General features: G+C 47.4%; 2 protein-coding genes across 2 annotated transcripts in view; both read left to right on the top strand.

The window, feature by feature from the left end:
* LOC135447641 (fibronectin type-III domain-containing protein 3a-like) overlaps window positions 1-18335 on the top strand; it is a 39282-nt gene extending 20947 nt beyond the window's left edge. Inside the window, exons 6-27 of the mRNA XM_064712683.1 lie at window positions 1111-1348; window positions 2290-2562; window positions 3430-3485; window positions 4591-4745; window positions 5006-5065; window positions 6167-6305; window positions 7136-7189; window positions 7863-7984; window positions 8074-8248; window positions 8769-8855; window positions 9180-9318; window positions 9807-9875; window positions 10176-10294; window positions 10394-10499; window positions 11061-11236; window positions 11695-11808; window positions 12331-12480; window positions 12816-13096; window positions 13570-13782; window positions 14281-14447; window positions 15119-15240; window positions 15837-18335. Of these exons, the coding sequence (XP_064568753.1) occupies window positions 1111-1348; window positions 2290-2562; window positions 3430-3485; window positions 4591-4745; window positions 5006-5065; window positions 6167-6305; window positions 7136-7189; window positions 7863-7984; window positions 8074-8248; window positions 8769-8855; window positions 9180-9318; window positions 9807-9875; window positions 10176-10294; window positions 10394-10499; window positions 11061-11236; window positions 11695-11808; window positions 12331-12480; window positions 12816-13096; window positions 13570-13782; window positions 14281-14447; window positions 15119-15240; window positions 15837-16154 (3333 nt within the window). The 3' untranslated portion in view covers window positions 16155-18335. The remainder of the gene's footprint in view (window positions 1-1110; window positions 1349-2289; window positions 2563-3429; window positions 3486-4590; window positions 4746-5005; window positions 5066-6166; window positions 6306-7135; window positions 7190-7862; window positions 7985-8073; window positions 8249-8768; window positions 8856-9179; window positions 9319-9806; window positions 9876-10175; window positions 10295-10393; window positions 10500-11060; window positions 11237-11694; window positions 11809-12330; window positions 12481-12815; window positions 13097-13569; window positions 13783-14280; window positions 14448-15118; window positions 15241-15836) is intronic.
* Window positions 18336-21365: 3030 nt separating this feature from the next.
* TAF9B (TATA-box binding protein associated factor 9b) lies at window positions 21366-25398 on the top strand. Its single transcript, XM_064712682.1, has 7 exons — window positions 21366-21449; window positions 21536-21617; window positions 22089-22225; window positions 23072-23206; window positions 23834-23915; window positions 24496-24609; window positions 25015-25398. Exons 1-7 carry the CDS (start codon window positions 21399-21401, stop codon window positions 25173-25175), a joined length of 762 nt encoding a protein of 253 aa, XP_064568752.1. The 5' UTR covers window positions 21366-21398; the 3' UTR covers window positions 25176-25398.
* The last annotated feature ends 802 nt before the right edge of the window (window positions 25399-26200 follow it).

Genomic DNA, 26200 nt, shown 5'->3' with positions numbered 1-26200 from the left:
GTGCCCCTTTCTTGACCAGCCCTGATCTCCTGAAATTCCAGCAGAGCAGCACTGCTGGAGCAGAGTGTGGTGGTGATGCAAACACTGATTCCAGTGATGTGTCTGGGAAATGAGCAGGGCTCTGGGCTCTCCCAGCTTTGCTTTTCCACTCCCTTGGATTTTCCACTCCTGGGGGTTGTTCAGGTCAGACCTGCATGTTGTTACCAGAGATACTCCCAGTTTGATTTATTTCTAAATTAATGTGTTTTAAAAGGAAATCATCAAAACCAAATGTGGAAACAGAACTTGTGTTGTAGTAATATTGAAAATCAGGAGTGTTGTGAGTAGGTTTGAAAGCTGTAACTGTGAGCTCTTGGTTTCTCCAGGCAGTTTCTTTTTGCACACAGTGGAATTTTGGGCTTCTGCTGTTCTTCAGCTCTGCAGACCTTGAGCAAAGACTCCCCCAGACAATTTCTGATCCCTGTGAAATGGATCCCTCAGTGCAAACAGTGGGCAAAGCCCTGGCAGCACTGAGCTGCTCAGCCTGAAAACCACATTTATTTCTTCTGTGTTTGCTGTCACCTGAAACCAGCAGGGTTGGGTTGTTTTCCCTTGGTTGTTGTGACAGGGGTTGACAAGTTGGAAAGCAGCTTTAAATCAGAGCTTGAGTTACCTGGGCTGCTCTTGTCAGATGAGGTGATAACTTTGTGTTCCCAGTGTCTGGAGGAGCCCAGGGCTGGTTCTCTTGGGTTCTGCCAAAGTGGAGTGAAATAATTCAGGAGTGAGCAGGTTGTGGACTCCCAGCCCTGGAAGTGTTCCAGGACAGGCTGGACGGGGCTTGGAGCAGCCTGTTCTGTGCAGGGGTCCCTGGGGTGGGATGAGGTGAAGTTTGAGGTCTTTTCCTACCTGAACCACCCTGGGATTCTGTGACTGTTCAGACTGACTGCCTCAAACTCCACTTCATCCCAGCAGTACCTGCCTGGTTCCCGCTGGAATCTGGTCTGGTGTGCAAACCCTGCCTGTCAGGCTCTGGATATGAACCAGAGCAGGGCAATCAATCCCCTGTTGGCTGTACAATATTTGATGGGATTCTCTCCGGCCTCACCGTTGCTTTCTCCCGTTTCCCCGCAGGTGGTGGAAGAAAACGGAGTTCGGCGAGTGGTGGTGGTGCCCCACTCGGGGGAATTCCATCCTTCCATGCATCCCCCCCCGCCCCCCCCTCCCCCCCACGTGCCCCATTACATGCACCCCCCCCATGCCCTGCTGCCACCCCCCCCTCACCCCGTGTTCCCCACGGTGCCCGGCACAGGAGAGCTCCCGCCTCAGTTCATGCACCAGCCCCCGCCGCCACACGTGTTCCAGGAGCAAGGTGAGAGCCCCGAGGGTCCCCAGGCCCTGGGGACAGCTGGCCCTGCCTCCCCACACACCCCCTGGGCTTGTGTTGTTAACCTAGGACACCCCTGTGGGGCAGGGACTCACCCAGTCCCACAGAGCGAGTCCCTGAGTGTGCAAAGTGTGGTTGTGAATCCTTCTGATTCTTCTGTTTGCATCCTCTGTTTTCAAGGAATTGTACAAATTTGTACCTGAGAAATGTTGGATTTTCCAGTCATGCATCCCTGCTTTTGCCACTGCAAATACCACAGCAGTGACTCCTAAACTCCCTTCCCTAAAAGTCTGTCCTCTGAGTTTTGTCACAGCCTTGCTGTGAAGTTTTTTGAAAATGAACTTCATTTGATACATGAATGATGAATGTATTTGTTTTAGTCCAAATATGACTGAAAAGTGAAAAAACAAACAACCCCAAAAGTGTTGTTATCCAAAGTGGAGGATGAATGCAGACCCACTCTAAAAACTGAGTGAAGCAATAAATCAGTGAAGGACTGGGGTTATGCTGAATTAAACCAAGCTCTAATCCTTGTTTTATTATCAAGACTTAAAAGAGAAATTAGGCTTAATAAGACTATTCATTGTCAAGTTTAAATTGGCAATTATGCATTTTGACTCACTCTAGGCTAAAACATTCAGGATGTGTTGGAAAAATTCAGTTTGGGTCCTAAATTTGCTTAATTTTTGTAAATGTGTCTGTAGCAGGGAAGAAAGGCAGCTGTAAAGCAGAATCTGGAGCAGCTGACAGGAGAAAGACCCAAAAAATTCAGTTTGTAAAGAGCCCAAACTCCAAAATCCCTGCACTTCCAGACTGACATGCACAGGGGAGTTCCAGGGGCTGGATTTTAGTGATTTTCCATCTTGTAGATTCAGATGTCAAATGAATAATTCAGGATAATGAAGTCATTTCTCCCTTCTTTGCAGAACCTCGTTCCCATGGGAGGACAAACTTCATCCAGAGGGACGAGAGGAGTCTCAAAATGCAGGAGCACCTCAAGAAGAGGCTAAAGGACAGACAAGCCAGTGGGCACACCAACAATAAACTGAACAGCCCTCCCTCCTCACCACATAAAGTCCTTAATTCTTCCAATGCCACAATTCCCAATGGGAATGGAAAGGGCCAGCAAGGGGCAGTTGGAGCACTAAAGCAGAAGCAGATAGGAAAAACAAAGGGCAGTCCAGAGGCAGAGATGGGAGGTAGGTGCCATGGACAGGGGAAATCTCAGTTGTTTCTATGAACTCATTGCAAAACAGGTTCTGAAAAAGCTGAATTTATAAATTTGTTTCACTCTTCAGGATTAGAGGAAGCCTGAAATCCATTATGAAATCCATTATTGTTAGATTTTTTTTTTTCTCTAGGAATCATTGGAATATCAAATTTTTTTATTTGGTATTTATCAAATAAGGTCTTCAAAAATATTTAATCTTAAACCTTTTTACTTCCCTGCCACTTCTGAGCCAGTGATCAATATTCCCAGTGAGGGTGACCTGTAGGTACTTCCAGAACTTCTGGTGTCACTGTTTGTGGTACTTTTTGATTAACCAGGAGCATTTAAGCTTCAAGAAAATACGAAAATTTGAGCAGTTGTAGAATTGCTGTTTAATTAGTTCTAATTTCAGCTTTTTAATACCTTGTGGCTACTAAAAACCTTGTGCAGTGTCTTTGAGACAGTTTCAGGCTTCTTCCTGAACTGGGAATGTTTTGCCATAGAAATTCCAGGAAAACAAATCAGGCAGAGATAAGATCTTATTATCATTTTTTTTAACACCTCTCATTTTTGGAGGAATGTTTTTGTGTTGTCAAAGAAAACCTATTTCTGCTCCATTAGGAAAAGATCCCCTTTGTGCAGGATGTACTAAAAGGGTTTTTGTACCACTGTTGGTTTTGGATAGTTGGTGTTTCTGCCCCTCACACAGCCAAAACAAACAGGGGAAATGAACTTTGCACAATAAGAACCATTGTTCAAGTCCTAATGAGGCCAACTCCATCTCGTGGTGGCCTTTTGGTAACAGCCTGGGTTGCTCTCAGGCTTTGGGATAATCTGGTTTGTGTTTAAATTGCAGAATCTGACACAGAATCCAGGAAATGTGATACTCACTTGAGCATTGGCAAGCCAGTTGTAAGTATTAGCCTTAAAATCCCATTATTTTCTGGGCCTGTGCTTCCTAGAAAATAACTTGTGTTTTATCAATCCCTTTTCCTTTGTTCTTAATGGTTTGATTTTTTTAATAGAGAAGATAAATGCAGTTTAGTTGTCAGAGTTTGTAGCTGGGAAAGGGCAGCCATGCTGGAAATTCACTATTTCTCAGTTTGCCAGCCTGTAATCCCAGAATATTCCACTGTTGCAGTTTTCCAGTGTGTGTGAGGGCTTTACCTTGCAAACCAAGGGCCTGCTAAACTCTTGGAAGTTTTTCCACTCTTGGAACCGTCCTTTGCTCAGCAGAGAGGATTTAGGAGTGTTAAGGATAAAATTACACAAATAGATCCTCTTTTGATGTTATATTGAGAAACTGGAGCAAATATTTGAGTATTTAGAGGCTTATTTAGGAAGGTGGAGTCTGGTGAGGGTAATTAAAATGTCTGTGTTTGATATTGAGCAAATTTAATGAGCTCTTCTCTGCATTATCCACACAGCAAACAGGGGTTGTGTTCCTTTGCACCAGCTTTTGAGGGGGTTTTTGGTCCTATAGTCCTTTTTCCCTGCTGCTTCTGACATCTGTACTTTGAGCTACCCCAGGGCTGTGTTGCCTTGGGCAGAGAGAATTTGGAGTGTGGGAATGAAGCAGCAAAAAAAAAAAAAAAATCAGACAAGAAATGTTGAGTTTTACAAACAGAGCCTGTGCTGTCCTTAGGATCAGTGGCTGAATGTTGTGCGAGGGAATGTCAGAAAATGACAATGAGGTGTCTGTGCCTAAATCTGCTCTGGGGTCCTGCCCAAGACTCCCCAGCTGAACATTTGCTCCAAGTGAGTGATGGAAACCTTGATGCAGGAATTTTCTCTTCCTGCCCCACTGTGGTGTTGGTTTGGTGTTGGAAGGGAAAGCCTTTAGAAATGAAAAGAGGAAATCATTGCAATCCAAAGAATGCCTCTATATTCCCACTCCAAAGGGAAAGAATTCCTCCAGTGAGGAGCTTCCTAGGCCAATTAGCGACGCCATGTTATTGACTAATTAACCTTTTCTTGCAGAAAGCAAACTTACTTGCATTATTTATGCTTTTAATAGGTTTCTGATATACAAGCAAGATCAGCCGTTCTGTCCTGGAATCTCCCAGTTAGTTCACAGAATGGAGAGAGCCATAGTCATAGTCCAGCAGCATTTACATTTGAAGTAGCAATATCCAACAGTGGTAAAAATGGAAAATTTAAATCTGTCTATGTGTAAGTTTAGTTTCTTCCTTTAAGCACAATGTTTAAACCATTAACCAATCAGCAATCTCTCTATCAGGAGCTGTTTGTTGACTTGCAGACCTTCCTACTTCACATGAAATAAATTTTAAGTAATGTCACTAAAGAGTTATACATGGACAGTGGGAAACTTAAATGTGCACTACGTGGTTTTGCTTTTCAATGAGCTTTGAGCCCTGAGGTTTAAGGAAGAGCTGTAACTCTGCTTTCTGTTTGTTTTTGCCTTTTCACAGTGGGGAAGAATTAACAATTACACTTCCTGATCTCAGACCAGCCACTGATTATCATGCCAGGTATGCTGCTGGGAAGGAAATAAAGCTTTGGGGGATATATGGGCATTGCAGGGTTATTGTGGCTTCATGGAAAAGGGGTGATACAAACAGTCCATGAATACTCTGAAATAATGCCATGCTGTGGACACTGGGTTTGCTATCTAAGTTCCCATTTGTCTTCTAACTTAATTAAAATACCACCTCATTTCCTTCCTTACCACCTTTTCTGTCTCCTCAGATTTCTCTGTTACAAACTTTAAATTATTCTCTGCTGATATTTTTTTAGAACAACACTCTGTAGATTGTAGTGGGGCTGAAGTCAGTGGCAAATGAAATAATTTAGCCTTGAAATTGGATCTGAAATCTGACTTGTCAGCTTGATTTCAGAGATGCTTGTCTGACCTGCAGCAGTGCAAGCGGGGGAGTGGGAATGGGCTCAGTGGGAAGTGGGATGGGATGATGAGGAGTAAATAAATGATCCTGCCTGGAGGTGCTGGGCTGGCCAGGGAGAGAGCAGCTGCTGATAACCCAGGGGAACCAGAGTCACACTCAGTGCTGGCCCACTGGAGCAGGTGGGATTAAAGATTCCCTGCAGCAAAGTCCTGCTCTGAAACTGGAACAGTTCTGGGTGTGGGAAGTGCTGGGCACAGCTCCACCTGCACAGTGCTGTGCTTTCCACAGAAAGAGGCAGGACTGCTGAAAACATGAAGCAATTCCTATGAAAATTGTGATTTTATTGTTTAATAACAATAGAATTGTTATTTTATGATTTAACTGCTTAGTGCCCATACTCCTGCACAAGTGTTGGCTGTATTTGAATTTTAAGGTGTTTTTAGCACAAGGCTCATTTCCAGTCAGGTATCCTGTTGCCATTTTGGAACACCTGGCATGGTTTTCATGCCCTATCCCACAGGTTTTTCAGCCCTAAAATATCTCCAGTGACAGAGAGTAATGGCAGAGTAAATGAAGGGTAAGAAATTGGGGTCTGGGGTCAGCACGTGAACTGGGTGACCCCCACCCTGCAGCCACTGCTTGGATTTAAATCCCTGAAGCTGCCAGCTCTGTCGTTACATTTGCAGGTGCCAGTGCAAGCAGCCACATCATTAATTACCCTTTGTTTAGAGTTTCAGCAACCAGCAGTTCCATCAAAGAAACCATTTCAGAGCTGGTGAGCTTCACCACAGAGAGCTGTGAGCCAGACTGTCCAGCTGCCCCAAAACTGATTAACAGAACCAAAAACAGCCTGAGCTTGCAGTGGAAGGTAAGAGCCACACCTGGGGCTGAGGGAAGGGGAGCAGAGCTCTCTGCTGGATTCCTGGGCAGAGGATTGAAATCAGCTTTGTCAGGAATTCAGTGTGTGCTGTAGGTGGTGCCTTTTAAGTTGCTCAGTGAAGATTGATAATGAAATAATAATTGCCTTTTTTTTTTTTTCAATGTTTGCTGAGTTTCTTGCCTGCAGCTTTAGTGTGACAGAGTTGGTAGCGGGGCTCTTCCATTCTGAACTGGCAGAGAGGAAAAAATGGATTTTAATTTATTTATATCTTTGCTTGAGGTCCTGGATGATAAATAGATATGACTTAATGTTCTTTTAGTTACTCTGACTCACTCAGACTAAATTTCTTTGGATGGTTCTATAGATTCTCATTTTTGATCTGACTTTTGAATATAACCACTATCTGTCAAGGCTTGTTGGTGGCTTTTTTTTTTTTAATGTTTTTCTTATGAGCATGCTGAAAAATGGTTCCAGCTAAATGACTTCAGTGAAATTATTTGTAGTATCTGTGCTTAGAAAATGGAGAAGTTCCCATTTCATGTGTCAGATATTGCTTGTGTGAACCCTTAGATTGCACAGGCAGGTGGTGAGCACACAGTACAAGGCACCAGGAAAAGAGCTCCAAGAATGTAATTTGCTTCATTTATAAAATCAACAGTTTATAAATTTATATTCTAAACTATCAGAACTAAAAGAAGTAGCACAGCAGCCTTGTATTAAAAGGCAGTTGGAGTTTATTCAATGTGTAAAAATATTTATAAAACACGTTTACAGCCACTTGATTTTAACTCTTTTTTTCATTGTTTCTTTATTTTCAGTCCTCAAATGACAATGGTTCCAAAATAACTAATTTTCTTTTAGAATGGGATGAGGTAAGAACTTTTCTAGTTCCAAAAAAAAATCATAATGACATCTGTACAGCAATTACACTTAAAAATACCCTTTGCTTAGGTACAGCAGCTATTTTGGTGTAACTGTCCTGACAGTTTTAAAGAGACAAATGATCAGTGGGAGGGGACAGTGCAAAATTGCTTCATTTGTCATGCAGAGCATCAGTCATTCCTGTGTTCTCTTTAGATGCAGGAGCATTTGGCATCTTTGGGTTGTGTCACAAATCTCCCTCAGCTCTTGAGCATCTTGCTGAGATGTAATGCAAAAGGATAAAAAACTTCCAGAATGTGTTTTGTTTTCAGCTCAATGGTTTATCACCATTTTGTCAAATCCCCAGTATCAAAAGTGATCAGATATCTCAGTCCTAATGTGGTTTATTGTCAGGCCTGCTCAGGGTGGCCATCAGCAGACTCAGGATGACCATGATACATTAAATTTTGCATTCTTGAGGCTCAGTAATTTCGTTTTTACTTACTGTTAAATGAGTGAAATGACATTTCTCATGGAATGTCTCCTTGCCCATGGAACGAGATGAGCTTTAAGGTGTCTCCCGACCCAAACCAGTCTGAGATTCTGGAATTCAGGAAGATGTAGGATGAGGAGGGTGACCTTGGCAGGGATCAGGGAGTGACTCTGGATCTCCCTGTTTTCCAGGGGAAGAATGGCCCCTTCAAGGAATGTTACTATGGGCACCTGAAGCAGTACAAGCTCACCAAACTCGCTCCCTCCACAAGATACTCCCTGAGGCTGGCTGCTAAAAACGACATTGGAATGAGGTAACCAGGAGCCCAGGGATACCAAATGCTGCATTTCCCTCTGGATTCCATCAGCTGCTGCTCACCCTTGTTCAAAATCTCCTCCCCAGTGGGTTCAGTGAGACGGTGACGTTCGGCACGGCCGGGGTGGTGCCACCAGCCCCAGCACCACCCACGCTGCTGGAGGCAGGAGTGACCTGGATGGCCCTGGGATGGAGCCCTCCTGCAGGAGGGGCCTTGGATGACACCCTCACCTACAGCCTGGACATGGAGGAAGAAGGTTCTGTAAGTGCTGGGCTTTGTGTGGAAATTTCCTTCATAGTGCTGAAATAAAAAGGAACTTTTTTTGATCTTCTGATAAATGGTCGGCAGGCATTTCATGGAATTGATGGCAGAGAGAGAAAGCATTGTGTGGGATTTATGGCAGAGAGAGACAGCATTGCATGGAATTGATGGCAGAGAGAGAAAGCATTGCATGGAATTCATGGCAGAGAGACAGCATTGCATGGAATTCATGGCAGAGAGAGACAGCATTGCATGGAATTCATGGCAGAGAGAAAGCATTGCATGGAATTCATGGCAGGGATAAAGCATTGCATGGAATTCATGGCAGAGATAGAAAGCATTGCAGGGAATTCATGGCAGAGATAAAGTATTGTGTGCAGTTCATGACACAAAGTATTGTGGTCAATTCATGGCACAGAAATGAAGTTCAGGATTTAAAAAATGTGATTTACCCGCTCTGGGTTTTGTTTTGCCCTAAAAATCAGTGACTGTGTTCGTCCTTCTTTTCCCTCCTTGCCAGGGCTATGGATTCCAGCCCCAGTACAATGGAGATGAGCTCTCATGCACTTTAAGAAACCTGAGGAGGAGTACATCCTATAAGTTCAGGGTTTGTACCATAGCTTGTTCCTAATTTCATGTGCTTTCCTGGGTTTTGTTATTTTCCAGCAAGTTTTTCAACTTTGTATGGAGACAGCAGGAATTCGCCTGTTGTCCCCACAGTTACCTTTTGTTAGAGCAGATTTTGGTGAAGTAATAATATAAACCAAATTTTTTGCACCAGATAATTTTGCTATAAATGGTTGTCTTTATTTTGGTTGGGTTTTTAATAGATTTTTTAAATCACCAGCATGTTTATCCTCATGTATTATCAACATATATTGCTGTCATTAAATAAACCATTTATTCTCTATTCTGTTCCCTCCTCCAACAGCTCTTTGCCTACAACAGTGAAGGAAAAAGCAGCCCCAGTGAGGTGGTGGAACACAGCACCAAACCTGACAGACCTGGAGCTCCCAGCAAACCTGCTGTAAAGGGCAAGATCCATCCCCACAGTGTGAGAGTCACGTGGGGTAGGTGCCTTGGGGTGTCCCAGTGCTGCTGGGGTGTGGGCAGCCTCCCTCTGATTAAATGAGAGGGAGCTCAGGCTGGTTATTTATCTGCAGGTATTGTTATTGCAGGAGAAATACTCAGCCTTACCCCAAAATGGTTATTTTGGGGCTGTGGGAGCACACTGGTGTTCAGTCATTTCTGAGAAGCTCTCACTGCTGTCCTAAACCCCCCTGTGGGTTTACTGTGATGTTTAAATAATTCCTATGTTCATTTAAAAAATAAGAGCTGACACCTGAAATTGGGAGTGTTTTCCCAGTTAGTCTTCCTGGCATAATCATGATTAATAATAGGAGGAAAATTGCTCAGAAAAATGTATTGTGAATAATTAAGTACACTGATTTCTCTTGCTGTCTTTGAATGAATATGAATGTGTTCACTGGAAAAGCTGATAACAAAATAATGCCTTGATATTAAATCTTCTGTAACTTAAGGTGTTGATTTCTTTCAGAACCCCCCAAGGATAATGGAGGATCAGACATCTCTAAATACTTTCTGGAAATCTCTGAGGCATCAGTTGGTAAGGAATCACCTCTGGGTACTTATACAGTACTGAGTTTCCATCCCTGGAGGTACTTAATTCACATTTAGATGTGGGACATGGTTTAGACTTGGATTTTGGAGATGTTCTCCAACTTAAATGATGTTTTGCTCCAGCAGTCATTTCTGATTTCACACGTGTGTGTGTTGTACATGTTCTCTGTAAAATTAATAATTTCAAATTAATTCTCTGGCTTGACCACCTTAATAATTGCATGAGAGAATTTCCAGGTGGGATTTTAGCAAGGTTTGGAAGGGTAAAGTGCTTTTCCTTCCCCAGGAGGGAGGTGGGAGCCCATTTACAGCGGAGCCCAGCGGGAACACGTCTGTGACCACCTCAGGCCTGGCACCTCCTACAGGCTCCGGGTGTCCTGTGCCAGCAAAGGTGGGGAGAGCCAGGTGAGCAGCACGAGGGGAAAGGTGCTTCTGTTCCATTTCTGTTCATGTTTTAGCAAAATGCTGTCTGCCTGTGCTCTGCAATGTCTGTGTCCCTGGCAGGTCTCTGATGTCATGACTGTCACCACAGCGGCCGTTCCCCCTGGGCCCTGTCCTGCCCCAGCCCTGGTGGGCAAAGCCAAGCCTAAGGAAATCACTTTGCAGTGGGGTAAGCACCAGAGTTGGAGTAAAACACTGCTCTGACTTCAATCATCCTAATCAAAAATCTGTAGAACTCATCAGGGTAAAAAAAAAAGGTAAAAATGAAAATATAGAGATTTTGTCTGTGGCTTTAGGGGTGTTTTTTGGTTTTTTTGGGGGGGTTTGGGGTGGGGTTTTTGGTTTGTTTTGTGGGATTTTTCTAAAAAGACCAAAGATTCTGTCCACCTCTGGTAGGGTGGTACAGTGAGACTTAAGCAGACAAAAACATTTTCCAATGAGAAAGCTTCCTGTCTGCCCATGACTGATACCTTGGCAATTTGAAAATCTACTTGTTATCTTACTGTTGCCTCAGTAAAGGAGACAAGCAAAAATTAATGAAGATAAACACTGTTTAGTGAAGAAAACAGGGAAAATACATGAAAAAACCCTGATGAAGGCCATCTTAAACTAAGTATCAGTACCTGGGGGGGGAAGCAAGCTTCGTGAAGTATTTCTGCTCAGACACATATCGAGAGCCTGCCCTAACTTAGGGAATTTAGAAATCAATGCAATCTGTTTTTGTTTGCAGGCCCCCCAGCTGTGGATGGAGGCTCTGAGGTCACAGAGTACCTGCTGGAGATGGCCAGCTCGGAGCAGGACGAGCGCAGGGTGCTCTACCAGGGCCCTGCAGCCGAGTTTGCAGTGACCAACCTGCTCCCAGGGAGGAGCTACAGCTTCTGGCTGCGGGCAGGGAACAGAGTCGGGGTGAGCACTGCCCTCACCTCATCCCTGCCACCCCCCAGGGGACACAGGGGTGCTGCTGAGGGCTCCTGCAGCCTGAGTGCTGGGAACCTCTGGGTGTTTGTGCCTTTGGAGTTGTTGGATGTGTTACCCCAAGCTCTGCAGCATTGTGTGGAGGGGGGTGGGTGCCAGCCAGGCCAGGCTGGGAGAAGTGTGGGATAAAACGTTGGTGGCACAGAAGTGTTTGTGAAACAGTGCCCAGCTGCTGCTGGAAGGCAGATCCTGCCTGGGGCAGGGAGGAGTTACAAAACCCTGGCTGTGGAATGGGGCCAGCTTCAAGTACCTGCAAGGAATCTGAAACTGAGCCCTGAGCTCTGCTGTTTACTTCCCTCTAAAGTTAAAAATAGTTTGTTTGCTTCACTTGCACATCAGTTCTTGCCCTGGTGCTCTTGCTGTGTTCATGCAGTTTTGTTTTCCTGCAGTTTGGCCCCCACTCTGAGAAGGCAGAGATTTGCACTGCTCCAGGACCCCCTGAGCAGTGCTGCAAACCCCTGATAACCTGCAAAAGTGCAACTTGTGCTGTGGTTTCGTGGGAGGTAGGTGTTGATGGCTTCCAGCACCACCCAAATTAGTGTTTGGCTTTTAGAATTGTAGTGACACATTTATGATACACAAAAATTAGAGAAATAGCATGTGTAGAGGAGGAATATTTTAAGCCCATTTCTTTATAGATGTCTGTGTTGGGTTTGTAAACTTTGGGAGCTATTAATTGCAGTCTTAACTGGACAAATTGGGTGGCATTTAATCCTCCTCATGGTGTGGTAATTAATATATAGTGAATTAATTCTTTTAAGTGGGTAGAGATTGTGGGACAGTCAAAATTGTGGTGTGAACTGTGGTGGTGTTACAGCCACATTTCACATTTTAACTTAAAATCCCTTGGAACAGACCTCAAGTTTCAACCCCTGTGTTTCCAAAGGTTGGGTTTGATGATCTTGGAGGTGTTTTCCAACCTTTTCTGTGACTCTCACCTGGTGTCTCAGTGGGACAGAGCTCCCTCCTGGGTGCTGGGGGTGTGTAAGTGCCAGAGCTGAGCAGAATTTCTCCCTCACCCACAGAGCCCGGCGTGCAACGGAGCAGAAATCACCGAGTACAGGCTGGACTGGGGCCAGGTGGAGGGCTCCATGCACATCATCTACACTGGCCCCTGCCAGAGCTATGAGGTCAAGGGGCTCACACCTGCAACCACCTATTACTGCAGAGTCCAGGTAGGAAAAGCCTTTTGGTGCCACTGGGCACTTGCAGTCTGGGGCCAAACTCCAGCTAGAGAGGAGTAAAGTCATGTGCTGTCACCTGCTCATGCAGTAGAGAAGGTAATTGGGAAAAACACTTCCCTTGTCCCCCAGCCCCTCCTCATTCCCTGTATCTGGAAGAGTTTAGATCCAGTGTGCAGTGAAACACCAGCTTTGCCCTGTTGCCAGTTTATTCAGGAGATTTTGCACTCTCTTCCACGCTGCTTTTAAGGACACGCAGAAGGCTGTGAGAGCTGTGCCTGCCTGCTTGGAGAGCAGGGATGTGGTAACTCGTGTGTGGTGTCTTTCAGGCTGTGAACGTGGCTGGGGCGGGGCTCTTTGGGGACACGGGCGTGGTCACCACGCCCCCCTCGGTGCCCGCAGCCGTGGCCGTGCTCCACTTACTTGAAGAGGATCAGGTGGAAATTTCCCCTCCTCTCTCCACGTGCCTTGCAATCCAGTGGGAAGAGCCCTGCTGCCACGGGGCAGAGATCACAGGCTACAACATCGAGTATGGGGAGAAGCAGCTGGTCACTGTGGGCAGAAACACAACCCATGTCCTTGAGAACCTGCTGCCTGACACCCTGTACAGGTAAGAGTTATTCTGAAATCACATTTGTAGGATTAAAAGTCCTTTGAGAGGGTAGCGTTTAAAATTTTTAGAGCAATTTTTCCTGCAGCTTACAGAATATTTGCCTAATTCACCCTGCAGCTCCAAAAAAACTAAAATTGTCATATCCAGAGTCCAGCCATGATGTTGGCAGGAGTGAGATTGTGGTTGGTGTTAAGGTTCACATTCTGTCTCAAAGCCAAGACTTTAAGGTTTCTGGGTTTAGATTTTTTCATTGGGATGCTTGGGTGTGTGGTGAGGAGAAGATGGATGGAGAGGTAAGAGCAGAGCAGAGGATCCTGTGACCTCAGTCTTGGTTGAAGCTGAGTTCAGATTTAATTTCTAAGTGCATCTTAATTGCTTTACTGTTTGGGGTTACCCTCTGTACACCTTTTAACTCTTGCTTTGTTACCCAGCACTTTTTGTGACCATGTGGCTGCTCTCTCCCATCCCAGGATCAGGGTACAGGCCATCAACAGCTTGGGAGTTGGTCCTTTCAGTCATTCCATGAAAGCCAAAACCAAACCACTACCTCCTGACCCTCCCCACCTGGAATGTGTTGTCTTCAGCTACCAGAGCCTTAAACTGAAATGGGGAGAAGGGCCCAGCAGAGCTTTAATTCCCAACCCTACTCAGTTCAACCTGCAGATGGAGGACAGGTTTGGCAGGTGAGACCATTAAGGATCTTGTGGCTTTACCACCTCATGTCAAGTTTTTAAGGTATTTTATGTTATTCTCTCTTCTGTTTGCACCACTGAGTCATTTGGGCATCCCAGAGTTTGCCCTTTTGCAGTTTTGCATCCCATCTTTCAACCAGAAATTATGTCAGCAACTTGCACTTCTGCTGCCTGTAAACAGTAAATACTATCTAAAGAATAAATACCTTAGCACCATCCTGTGCTGGCAGGGTTATTTTTGGACATTCAAGAACAAAGTTGGGCTTGCATATAAGAAACAGGGGTTGACCAGCTATTCTTTAACTGGAAATTTCAATTTATTTAGGATATTCAAGGGTTGTTCTCTTGATTCAGAGGAGCTGGGCTCTGCAGCCTCAGTGGGAAGAAAGCTGGGACACCCAGAATGCAGCATCACTTCTTTGTCCTTAAATCTGAGTGTTTCTGGTCTGATACTGCTCTGGGTAACTGTGTGTGTTGTGTGTCCCCCAGGTTTGTGACAGTCTACAATGGTCCCTGTCACACCTACAAGGTGCAGAGGCTCAGTGAATCCACCACGTACCATTTCCGCATCCAGGCCTACAACGACGCTGGGGAAGGAGCCTTCTCGGAGGTCTGTGCTTTCACCACCACCAAGTCTCCACCTGCACCTCTCAAAGGTGAGCTGGCACTGCCCTGGCAACTGCTGCAAGCCACTGGTGGGCAGGGTTGGAGCCTACAAGCTGGCCCTCAGCCAGCCTTTGCAGGGACAGAGACACAAACTCACTCTGAGGGGCTTTGTCTGGGTGTGGAAAGGGCTCTTCTGTTGTCATCACATTCCCCCCCTGAACTGAGCATTCCTGCCTTTGCTCAGCTGGAAAGGCATTTTGCAGGGTTATCCATCAAAGTTACAGCAGTGTGTAGGCAAATGAGGGCACAGTTAATTCCTCTGATCTGCACTTTTTAACATGGACATTAAAGGTCATCATTAAAGTCAACTGTGAAGGTCAGAGTGCTGAGTGCCTGAAGCAAAATTGATTGACTGGATCATGGTTAGAACATAATTTCAGCTTTGCACATGGACAGAAATGCTGAGTTCTGTAGTGACTTGGAAATTCCTCTATTACAAACATGGGCTCACCCTGATAGCTCAAAAAGACCAGCAAGGATAACCTACACATAGCAGTGATCATTTTTTAAGCTCATGTCATCAAATAAAAGAAAAAGAAAAAAACAAACAAATATTAATTGCTTTAAGTTATTGGAATGAGTTGCCTCTAATCATGACAACTGTACATTTGTAGAACATTGATCTTTTTCTAAAACACCAACAAATCACTCTATTTTGCAGCACCCAAAGTGATTCAGCTGGAAGAAAACACTTTTGAAATCACATGGGAGCCTCTACAGCCGATGAAAGGAGATTCCATTGTTTACATCCTTCAGCTTGCTGCTGGCAGAGAGTTTGATCAGGTACCTTTTATACAGCTTCAGGAATGTGAGGGGGTTTTCCTGGGAGAAATTATTACCAAAGAAAGGTGTGCATATTTCTTGTGGAAGGTGTCCCTGCCTATGGCAGAGGGTGGAATGAGATGGTCTTTAAGGTCTGTTCCAACCCAAACCATGCTGTGATTCCATGGTTTGAAGGTTGAAATTCTGTTTGGGGAGATGACAGGGAGACTTTTCAGTGTGAAGTGGGTGAGCACTGATTTATCCTGTTCTCCCAACAATTCCTTTGGCTCTTGATTATTAATCCTGATGGTCTGTGGTACCACTGCCTCTTTTAATCAGAGTCCACTTTGCTGGATGAGGTTTAAGGAGGAAAATGCAGGATGATTTTTTTTCTCCTTTCTGAGCCTCCCAGCCCAGGTGAGGCCTCAGTGTGGGGGTGTGGCAGGAAACTTCAGTGAATTGTGAATTGTCAGGAGAGGATTTTACAAAGCTGGGGAGAGGAGGGCAACTCCAGGCTGTGCCCAGCAGCACCCACACCCCTGGAGCAGCACAGGCAGTTCCAGGTGCTGGTGCTGAGTGCTCTGCTCCCCACTGAAGCAGCTCCTGTCTCCTGCCAGGTGTACAAGGGCCCCGAGCCGTGCTTCCGGCTGCCGGCTGCGCAGACGAACTGTGAGTACCGCGCGCGCGTCTGCGCCGGCCGCCAGTGCCACGACCTGCCGGGCTGCCCGGAGCTCTGCGGGCCCTACAGCCCCAGCACCGTGTTCAGCTGCCAGCGCCGCGAGCCGGGCCCTGCCGCCGCCCCCGCGGGCACGGAGCTGGCGCAGAGCGGGAAGCGGCTGCGCGAGGAGCGCGCCATCGCCATCGCGCTGCTCTGCGGCTTCGCCGTGGTCGCCATCCTCTTCGCCGTGGTCATCCAGTACTTTGTGATCAAGTAAGGCAGAGCTGGCCCCGCTCAGCTGTCTGTACAGGGCTCTCTGGGGTATTTATGGGTAGTTCAGTGAGATCCTAGCTGGGAACCCCTCGCTCCGTGCGTTCCCGCTCCTGCTGCTGGCTGGAGGCTGGCTCGGCAGATCCTTTCCAATGCTGGACACAGATTTCCTGTAGAAAGGGTGATCCCGGGGCCTCTGCAATCAGGGTGAGCTGTTGGAGAACAGCAATCAGCTGCCTTACGGTGCACACTGGAGGGGTGTGTGCACGCTCCTCCTCTCTCCCCATCCCAGCCAGTTGGAGAGGGAAGGCATTGCTAGGACGGTCCTCTGCCAGCGCCACCAGAGCAGCAGGAGGCGATGGCTGTTCCATCGAGTTTCGCTGTAGTTTGATATCCATGAAATCCAGCAGCACAAGTGCTTTGAGCTTAGAGCAGAACTGCAGAGCCTACTAGAGCATACCACATTTACTAGACTGTAGAAGGAAAGCAGAATATTGACTTAGTGATATTACTACTTTACAGTTATTTTAATACTTGGGATTCAGTAATAATCATTTCAAGTGTTGGAGTAGAGGGTGCCAGGGTTTTTTAGGGTTTTAATCCAAACCAATGCCAGCAGGACGTGGCGCTTGGCCGGGATGCCCAGGAAAGGCTCTGCCCGGAATGTTCCTGCTGTCCTGAGCAGCTTTGGCCCAATCCACATTTCACTCTCAGTGCCTGAGAGAAAAGTAATTCCCTGTGCAGCGTGCTCAGAACAGCACAGGAGTTGTCTTTAAGGAGAAAGAGTGCATTTATGATAAATGTTACACTATTTGGCTCAAACTGAGCAAATGTTTTTGTACTATTATTAACCTAAAAAATAAAAAGTTCAGCCTGCTTTGGGTGCCCTTCTAACTTAACCCCAATGAGCAAATTGTACATGAGAGAACTCTTTTTAGATAACGTTTATACAATGTTTTAAACTTGCTATCCCAGTGGTAGCAGCTTCACATTCCATGGTTTTCCTGTTGGGAATGTTCAGCCTGCTATGAACTTGTCTGAAACTCGTCCTGGTCGGCTGGGGGATATTTTTGTGGACACTGTGCACTACATTTGACTGTTGTGTTCCATCTGCTTGTGAATCCCTGAGGAGGAGCCTGGCAGCCCCTGGCTCCGTTAGATCAAAGCCTTTGAAAGCTGGAACTCACAAATTTCCAGTGTTTCAGGATGGGTCTTGCCAACAGCATTTGGAACATGCCACAGAATGGTAGATTTTAGGGTATTTTGCAAAGTCTGTGGCTCCACTTGAGCCATCAGAACGATGCACTTGTGGGTGGGAGGGTGGATGTGACAGAGCTACAGGCGATGTGTTTCCAGTAATTAATTAATCACTTTTAAGGGTCTTTCTCCTACAACAGTTGAGGAATAACGTTGTGTTAGAGTTTGAGGCATTGTGTTGTATTTCAGATGTGGAAAACCTAAATTATGACCTAGTATCACTTAATCCTCTTCACAGTAGATCGATGGTGCAATCTGAAATTAATCTTTTCAAAACGTACTCTTCATTTTTGTACTCTATTTATTTTGATTAAAAGTCCTGGAAAGAAAAAAAAATGTATGTTTGAATGTATTGTTCTACTTGTAGCAGAACTCTAAGTTAATCATTTATTATATCATAGAAATCTTTCCCTCCAGTGTCAGAGTTTTATACAGATATTAGTCTCTAGTTTGCAGAAGAGTTTACAATCTGTCTCTATTTTCCTCATAGTCTCCCTTTAGCAGATAAACTGCCTGCAGCAAATCTCCGTTGCCAAAGGGTTCTTTTTTAACTCCTTAGAACCAACTTGTAGAGGTTTATTTGGCAATAGTAGTCCTGAAATTAGGATTGCAGAGTAAATACTAACAAGTCACCACTGCTAAAAAATGAAATCGAATCCTTTTGTGATTGCCACAAAATGCTCGTGTTTCCAGAAAATATCTGGGATTTCTACTGCAATATGGATTTTCCATCAGCTGTTGTCCATTCCAGAAGGATGTACCCTCGTGGCATTAATGTATTTTAGGTATCTTTGGTTTTCTCGTATTGTCATTTTTGAGGTATCTCAAACGTATGTTAAAGCTGCCATGCATTGTATTACTAAATTGTAACTATCAAATAGATAATATATTTAATACAGCCAATAAATAATACAAATGTATTCAAATTTGACTCCGAGCTCCTGTGGTTTTATGGGATTTAGTGTCACTTGTGTCATGTGTAATTTAAGGGAAGGGAACATGCTCAGTGTCATTAAGAGCTGAATTAACTTTGGACCCTTGGAATATCACTTCCATTCCTCCTCACACTGCAGGAAGGACCTGCAGTTTCCAGGTAAGGTAGAACAGTTCTGTGATACTGGAAATTGAATTGTTTGGGGTTGATTGCCAATTTTCCATCATTTTGTGTTGACTCAGGGCTTTTCCCCCTTGAGCTCTTCTCCAGCATTTGCTGCTGATTGTGGAATTTTGTCTGACAGTGCCTTAATGATCTGATGAAGATGGGAAAGGCTTCATTTGAGCATCATTCCCAAAGAGACAGCTGGACACTCAGCCTGGGTAAACTTCCCACTTGAGGAACGATCAGGGGTGAGGAGCTGAAAAATGTGGAGGAGGCAAGGGGAGTGGGGGCCAGTGTGAGGGAATCCCAGGGAAGGGCTCTGGGGAGCTGGAAGCACAGAGCCAGAGGGAGCAGGGACACCCAGCAGCAGGATGTGTCCTCAGAATTCCTCCAGAACCCAGGAATGGGGCTCTAGCAGAAATGAGAGAGGGATCAGCTACAAAACAAACCTCCTCCTCTTCCTCCTTGGAGCTTGGCTCTTTGCAGCTTTTCTGCTCCCAAGCACTGCTCAAATGCCAGTTTTGTGGAGCCAAATAGTGTGGGATTAGTGCTGGAAAGGTCAGAGCTGAGCACAGGCACTGCATTGTCCAGCAAATCCCAGATCTGACGCTAGGGAGATTCCTGCTGCCCTTTCCAAGAGGCAGAAGCTCTGGCTGGGGTTGTTCTTGCAGATTTGGACACCTCCCAACAAGAAAAGCTGTGCTTGTGCCTGGGCTCTGCATGGCTGCACCCTGAACACCTCAACAAATCCTGTCCGGGAAGAAATTCCCAGTGAAATTTCATAGAGTGATGGAATGGGTTGGGTTGGGAGCAACCTTAAAGCTCATCTTGTTCCCCTCCCAGCCAGACAGGGACACCATCCCCTATGCCAGGTTGCTCCAAGCCCTATCCACCCTGGCCTTGAACACTTCCAGGGATTTCAAATGTATGGGATGTAACTCCTGCCCCCTGAGCAGAGCCAGGTGCCCAAGGCTGTGCTCTGGTTTCTCAGCAGAGGATCCCAGCTGGCTGCAGCTGCCCGGGATGAACGACCCGCGGCAGACGGAGGCGTCGGCGCCGGGCCAGGACACACCGTGACCCCATTTCCTGTTTTCCAGCCCTGAAAACAGCCCCAGTGCCTGAGCAGAGGGGAAGCGTGGCTGCTCTTCATTGGGCCAGTGTGTGGTGCCCATGGAATTTGTCTTTGTGTGTTTATCCTGCAGAAAAGGAGGCTCAGGAGGGACCTTGTGGCTCTGCACAGCTCCCTGACAGGAGGGGACAGCCATGAGAGGAAATGGCCTCAAGCTGTGCCAGGGGAGGGTTAGGTTGGACATCAGCAAGAATTTCTTCATGGAAAAGGTTGGCAAACATCAGAACTGCCTCAGGAGGTGGTGGAGTCTCCATCCCTGGAGGTGGCACTCAGTGCTCTGGGCTGGTGACAAGGTGAGGATCAGGCACACCTTGGACTTGATGGTCATGGAGGGCTTTTCCAGCCCCATGATTCCCAGCATGGCTGTGCCCCACAGGGGTGTCCATGGGGAGAAACATCCATGGCCCAGAAGGTGTTTGTGGTCTGGGGACAAGTGGCTGCCGTGTAGGAACTGTCTCTCCCTGCCTTCTGCTGCTGCTTTCCTCGCAGAAATCCTGCAGGGAATTCCTGGTTGTGCTTCCCAGCATGGAAAATCACCTGTGGTGAGGGGAGGAGGTGGCACAGAGGGAGCAGAAGAGTCCTGCACTGGGTTTAAAGATAAATCCCAAGCCCCACAGAAGTGCAAACCATCATTTTCTTTCCTGCCTCAGGAATGTGTGGCAGCCCCCAGCTCCATGTGCTGAGCTCCAGCCTGATCCCAGCCTGTGGAAGAGCTGCTCTCCCCGCCCTCTTTCCTAAAACGAGGAAAGAAAAGTGGATTTAGTTTGTTGCCGAAGGTCAGTGTCTGGAATTCCTCCTCCCTCCCCCCTCCCAGGATGTTTTTGTGTAACACACTCTGACTCATGGAAGTCAAATGACTTGGCCTGGGAGCTGTCTCAGCACAGGATTCTGGCACAGGGATCCCGTGCCTGCCCCTCGTGCTGGGTGAGGGTTCTCCAGCTCCTCCAGGGCTGCTGGAGCTGTGGGGCTGCTCCTGCTCCCCCAGGCTGATCCCAAACCCCGGGCAGGGCTGGGATGTGTCTCTGATCCAGGTGCTGAATGCCTGGGTGTGCATGGGGAGCACCAGAGCTGCTGCTGGAATGTTCTGCTGGGTGGATCAGAGGGAGCAGCTCTTGGTTTGTCCCTGTCCCTGAGGAGCTGGGATGGGAGTCCCCAGCACATCCTCTTCCTCCAGACCTGGCTGCAGTCCAGCCATCCCGGGTTATAACACATTGCAACTGCTTCTGCAACACTGCTGATCGCCTGCCCAACAAAATCACAACAATACTTTATTTTTGGTTCTGTTTTGCCTCAGAAAGTGAGAAACTTTGACAAAACTCATATGGAATGTGCTCTAAGTGGCTTCCAAATCTAGTCAGCTGCTATGAAAACCAGCTTTAAAAAGCTTTTAAATTTGCTTCCAAAGTGGAACCTGTTATTTTCAGAACAGTGGGTACACACTGTCATTTTGAGTTAATCCTAGGATTGCTGGCACTTTAAAAAGTGACTTCAGAGCTATTAATGAAATAACAAAACACCCTCTCCTGCATCACCACAGGCCAGATGGGAGGCACTGGGCTGTCTGCAGCAGGGGAAGTGGGAAAACAGTCACTTGAATCCAGCAGATTTGGTCTGTGCATGTTTGTCCTCATGAATATTTATAGAAAAGTGAATTTCTGATCTGCAAGGCCGCGTCTCCTTGGCAACCCCGCTAGGCCGCGTCTCCATAGCAACGCCGCCCTCCCGGCCACCGTAGCCGCGCCCCTCGTGTCACATGACCGGAAACGATGGAGGCGGCCAAGATGGCGTCCCCCAAGAGCGCCCCTAAAGATGCGCAGGTACCGCGGGGTCCGGGGGGATCCCGACGGGACCGGGGCGCACCGCGGGCTCAGGGGGCTGAGCGGTGCCTGTGTCCCCCCGGCAGGTGATGGCGCAGATCCTCAAGGACATGGGCATCACCGAGTACGAGCCGCGCGTCATCAACCAGATGCTGGAGTTCGCCTACAGTAAGCGGGGCCGGGCGGGAAGTGCGCGGGGAAGCCGCGGGTGGAGCAGGGAAGCGGTGTGTGGGGCGGGGAAGGTTTGTGTGGAGCACAGAGTGCTCTGTGGGTCCGTGTTTCCGTGGGGGCTCCCCTGTCAGACCCGGTGACCACGGAGGCCTTTTCCAGCTGTAATTCTGTGACGCTTTAATCACAGAATCACAAACCCAGCATGGTTTGGGCAGGGGCACCTTCCTCTATCCCAGGGTGCTCCAAGCCGTGTCCAGCCTGGCCTTGGACACTTCCAGGGATGCCGGGGCAGCCACGGCTGCTCTGGGATCCTGTGCCAGGGCCTGGCAGGGAAGAATTCCTTCCCTTTATCCCGTTATCCCATCAGCGCTGCCTCGGGCGCTCTGAGCAGTACCCGCAGAGGTTCCAGTGCCATCCCCAGGGTGGGGCTGGGGAGCATTCATGAATCTCAGAGCCCATTTCCCCCAGGATACGTCACCACCATCCTGGAGGACGCCAAGATCTACTCGAGCCACGCCAAGAAGTCGAGCGTGGACGCGGACGACGTGCGGCTGGCGATCCAGTGCCGCACCGACCAGTCCTTCACATCGCCCCCGCCCCGCGACGTGAGCGCCGCTGCCGTGGGCGGGGACACACGGGGGACGCGGGGATGGCACAGGACACAGGGCTGGGGGTGGCAGCAGGACATGGGGCTGGCACAGGACATGAGGATGTGGCCAGGACACAGGGATGCCATTGGGATATGTGGATGTCAGCGGGACACGGGGATCTGGCCAGACACAGGGATGTGGCTGGGACACAGGGATGTCTCCAGGAAATGAGGATGTCACTGGGACACTGAGATGAAGCTGAGACACTGGGATGAGACTGGGACATGGGGTTGTGATGGGGACACAGGGATGAGGCCTGGACATGGGAATGTGGCCAGGACATGGAGCTATCACCAGGACATGAGGATGAGGCTGGGAAATAGAGATGTCACCACGACATGGGGATGTCAGTGAGACACTGGGATCTGTCCAGGATACGGGGATGAGATCAGGACACTGGGATGTCACTGGGACACAGGGATGTCACTGGGACACGGGGATGTGACCAGACACAGGGATGTGGCCAGGACACAGAGATGAGGCTGGGACACGGAGTTATCACTGGGGAACTGGGATGTCACCAGGACATGGGGATGTCAGTGAGACACAGGGATAGGGCCAGAACATTGGGATGTGTCCAGGACATGAGGATGAGGCTGGGATTTTGGGATCTGACTGGACACAGGGATGTCACCAGGACACAGGGCTGTGCCCAGACACTGGGATGTCTCTCAGTGGGACACAGGGATGTCAGTGGTACACAGGGGTGTCACCAGGACACAGGGATGTCAGTGGGGCACTGGGCTGTCTCCAGGACACAGGGCTGTGCCCAGAGCCGGGGCTGAGGCCGTGTCTCTGCAGTTCCTGCTGGACATTGCCCGCCAGAAGAACCAGACGCCGCTGCCGCTGATCAAGCCGTACTCGGGCCCGCGGCTGCCGCCCGACAGGTACTGCCTGACTGCCCCCAACTACCGCCTGAAATCCCTGCAGAAGAAGGTGAGGATGGCTCAGGGACTGGGGGTGCACCCCTGGGGGGGGTGGGAATGGTGTTAAATTGCAGTTTTCCACAGCCCTGAAAAGTGGGGGTGAATATTGGCCTGTGCACGCCAGCTCGGAGGTCTCCGTGCTGGATTTGTAATTTGTTGTTGGTTGGTTTTAAATGGAAATTTTGAAATGTGGGAAATTTTAAAATGTGGGAAAATTTAAAGTATGGGAGTATGGTAGTGTTAAAGAAATACTGCAGAATCCCAGAATCATTGAGGCTGGAAAAGCTCTCCAGGATCATCAGATTCAGCCTGTGCCAGAGCACTGAGTGCCAGATCCAGTCATTCCCTGGGCACCTCCAGCACCACCCTGGGAAGCCCCTTCCAATGCCTGCCCACCCTTTCCCTGAAAAAATTCCTCCTCATGTCCAGGATAAACTGTCAGGTTTTAATGTCAAGTTGTCAGAGGCACATGTCAGGCTTTTTGACTTCCACCTCAGTATTTTTGACTTCCACCTCAGTTGTTCCTGCTCTAGAGGGAAAATATTTCCTTTGCTGGGAAGCCCTGAATGCCTCACTGTGGAGGGACTTTCCTGTTTATTCCAGGCCATTCCCTGATTCCCTGTTTCTCCCCCCACAGGTCTCCTCCACAGCAGGCAGGATCACAGTCCCTCGCCTGAGCGTGGGCGCCGTGAGCAGCAGGCCCAGCACTCCCACTCTGGGTAGGGAACAGCTCCACAGGGGATTCCCACCTTCCTTTTAGGAAGGAAAAATAAAGAGGAATAATTTAAAACACTTTTCAGCCTCTGAGGGAATGTCAGGGACTGCCTGACCTTATATTGTTTGACAGCATCAGAAAGTTAATTTCATAAATTGATCTTTATTGTTAAATAATATTTAAGTGTAAATGCATTACAGATGTTCTGTATGTATGATAAAGTCTTTATTTAACAGATTATTCAAGAACTTCACTAAAATTTAGGCTTATTTTCCTCAGTGTCAGTATGATGCTGAATTAAATAGCACTGGGGAAATATCAATTTTTAAAAGGATCTTAAAATTTACAGCTATGCCCTAAAAATTAGTGTGTTTATAGTCTGGAATTCTGTAGGGCTGGGGTAGATGTAAGGAAATGAGCAAATGTGCAGCTCTGATGGAAATGGAAATCTGTTCCTTAAATCTGGTGTGCTTGTGTTCTTGTGCATTCCCACTGTGCCTAGTAACAGATTCCATTTGGGAGGGAGTTGTAGGAGTGTTCATGGGTTTATTTTGATTTATTTTGGTGGTTTGTGTGGGACCCAGGCACCCCCTCAGCCCAGACCGTGTCGGTGTCAGCCAAGGTGGGCGCGCCGGTGTCGCTGGCGGGGCAGCGCTTCACGGTCCAGATCCCGTCCTCACAGCCGGCTGGGAAATCAGGTACAGCTGGGGTTCCTGGAGCAGGGATAACCACACAGCCACAGCCTGCTTGGGTGCCAGGGAAAAGCTCATCCATCCCACCCCCTGCCTGGACAGAGACACCTTCCATGCTGGCCTGGAACACTTCCAGGGATGGGGCAGCCACGGCTGCTCTGGCCAAGCTGATGTGGGAATTTCTCCCCCTGTTCCTCATTGCAGGAACTTCCAGTGTTAATTCCCATTCCCAGCACAGCAGTGGCAGGCAGAGCATCCCCATCCTGGGCAGCTCCCTCCCACCCTGGCTCCTGTTTCCTTTTCCCTCTTGTGTCCTCACCCCTCCCTCCAACATTTCCCTCTTGGCATGAGCTTGGAATAACGCAGGGATTGCTCCAAGCTTTCAGTGACGCCTTTCCATGATTCCCACAGCCACTCCCACCACTCCCACGGTGCAGAACGTCCTGATCAACCCCTCCCTGATCGGCCCCAAGAACATCCTGATCACCACCAACATGGTCCCGCCCGGCGCCGCCGACCCCAACCCGCTCAAGAGGAAGCACGAGGACGACGACGACTACGACGCCTTGTGAGGGCCCTCAGCCCTTCCTTGGGATTCATGGAGCCTTTCCATGGGATTCAGGGAGTCTTTCCATGGGATTCATGGAGCTTTTCCTGGGGGATTCATGGAGCCCTTCCATGGGATTCATGGAGCCCATCCCATGGGATTCACACAGACTCCAGGGGGTGGGAATGGGCAGGCCCCGTTTGGGCCTTGGGAGTGTGGAAATAAAGTGCAGAGTGTTTGTAACCTGGTCTTGGTGTCTTGTGCACACCTAGGGGAGGGGGCAGGGGCTTTTATATATATATTTTTCTATATGTTTTCCATATTTTTAATGTACTTTTATATTACTTTATACATACACATATATATACATATATTATTTATATATACATATATATGTGTCTTTCATATATATGTTATATATTTATCATATACACACACATGTAATTGCCTTGTACACTCAAAACTCTCCCAGACAATATATATACATTTGTCTATACACATAGATATTTATATATTAATGTATATGTGTGCACACAGACATTAAATATACAGAATATAGTGTGTAGAGAGAATACAGAGTAGTTAATTATGCATACAAACACTTCATATAGAAATTGTATTTTATGAATTAGGTACACATTCTAAAATAAACGACATAATCCTGTGCTATATAATGTAAACATATATATTTTATATAATAATATATAATATTGTTATACAAAAATATATATATATATAATATTATTACATAATATTATTGGGACAATGTTCTGTTAGGGCCTAAGCCCTCAGAACTTCCAAGTTCATTTAAATCACTTGGAAATACTTTACAGCTCTCAGAGCCTTCATAGACTTGGAAAGCAGAGTGAGGGGGATTTTGGGAAGGAATTCGTCCCTGTGAGAGTAGCAAAGCCCTGGCAGAGGATGTCCAGAGAAGCTGGGTCTGTCCCATTCCTGGAAGTGTCCAAGGCCAGTTTGGACAGGGCTTGGAGCAGCCTGGGATGGTGGAAGTGGATGATCCTTAAGGCTTCTTCCAACCCAAACCATCCT

The sequence above is a fragment of the Zonotrichia leucophrys genome, chromosome 4A, assembly GCF_028769735.1.
Source record: "Zonotrichia leucophrys gambelii isolate GWCS_2022_RI chromosome 4A, RI_Zleu_2.0, whole genome shotgun sequence".
NCBI classification, from domain to species: domain Eukaryota; kingdom Metazoa; phylum Chordata; class Aves; order Passeriformes; family Passerellidae; genus Zonotrichia; species Zonotrichia leucophrys.
Note: the sequence above shows the minus strand (reverse complement) of the source record. Positions and strands in the feature narration are given on the sequence as shown.

Excerpts from the sequence above, each read along its gene's own strand:
- TAF9B (XM_064712682.1), top strand. The coding sequence starts at position 21,399 with ATGGAGGCGGCCAAGATGGCGTCCCCCAAGAGCGCCCCTAAAGATGCG. Across the intron at positions 21,450-21,535 it reads GCGCCCCTAAAGATGCGCAG|GTGATGGCGCAGATCCTCAA; the intron begins GTACCGCGGGGT and ends TCCCCCCGGCAG. Across the intron at positions 23,916-24,495 it reads GCCCAGCACTCCCACTCTGG|GCACCCCCTCAGCCCAGACC; the intron begins GTAGGGAACAGC and ends TGTGGGACCCAG.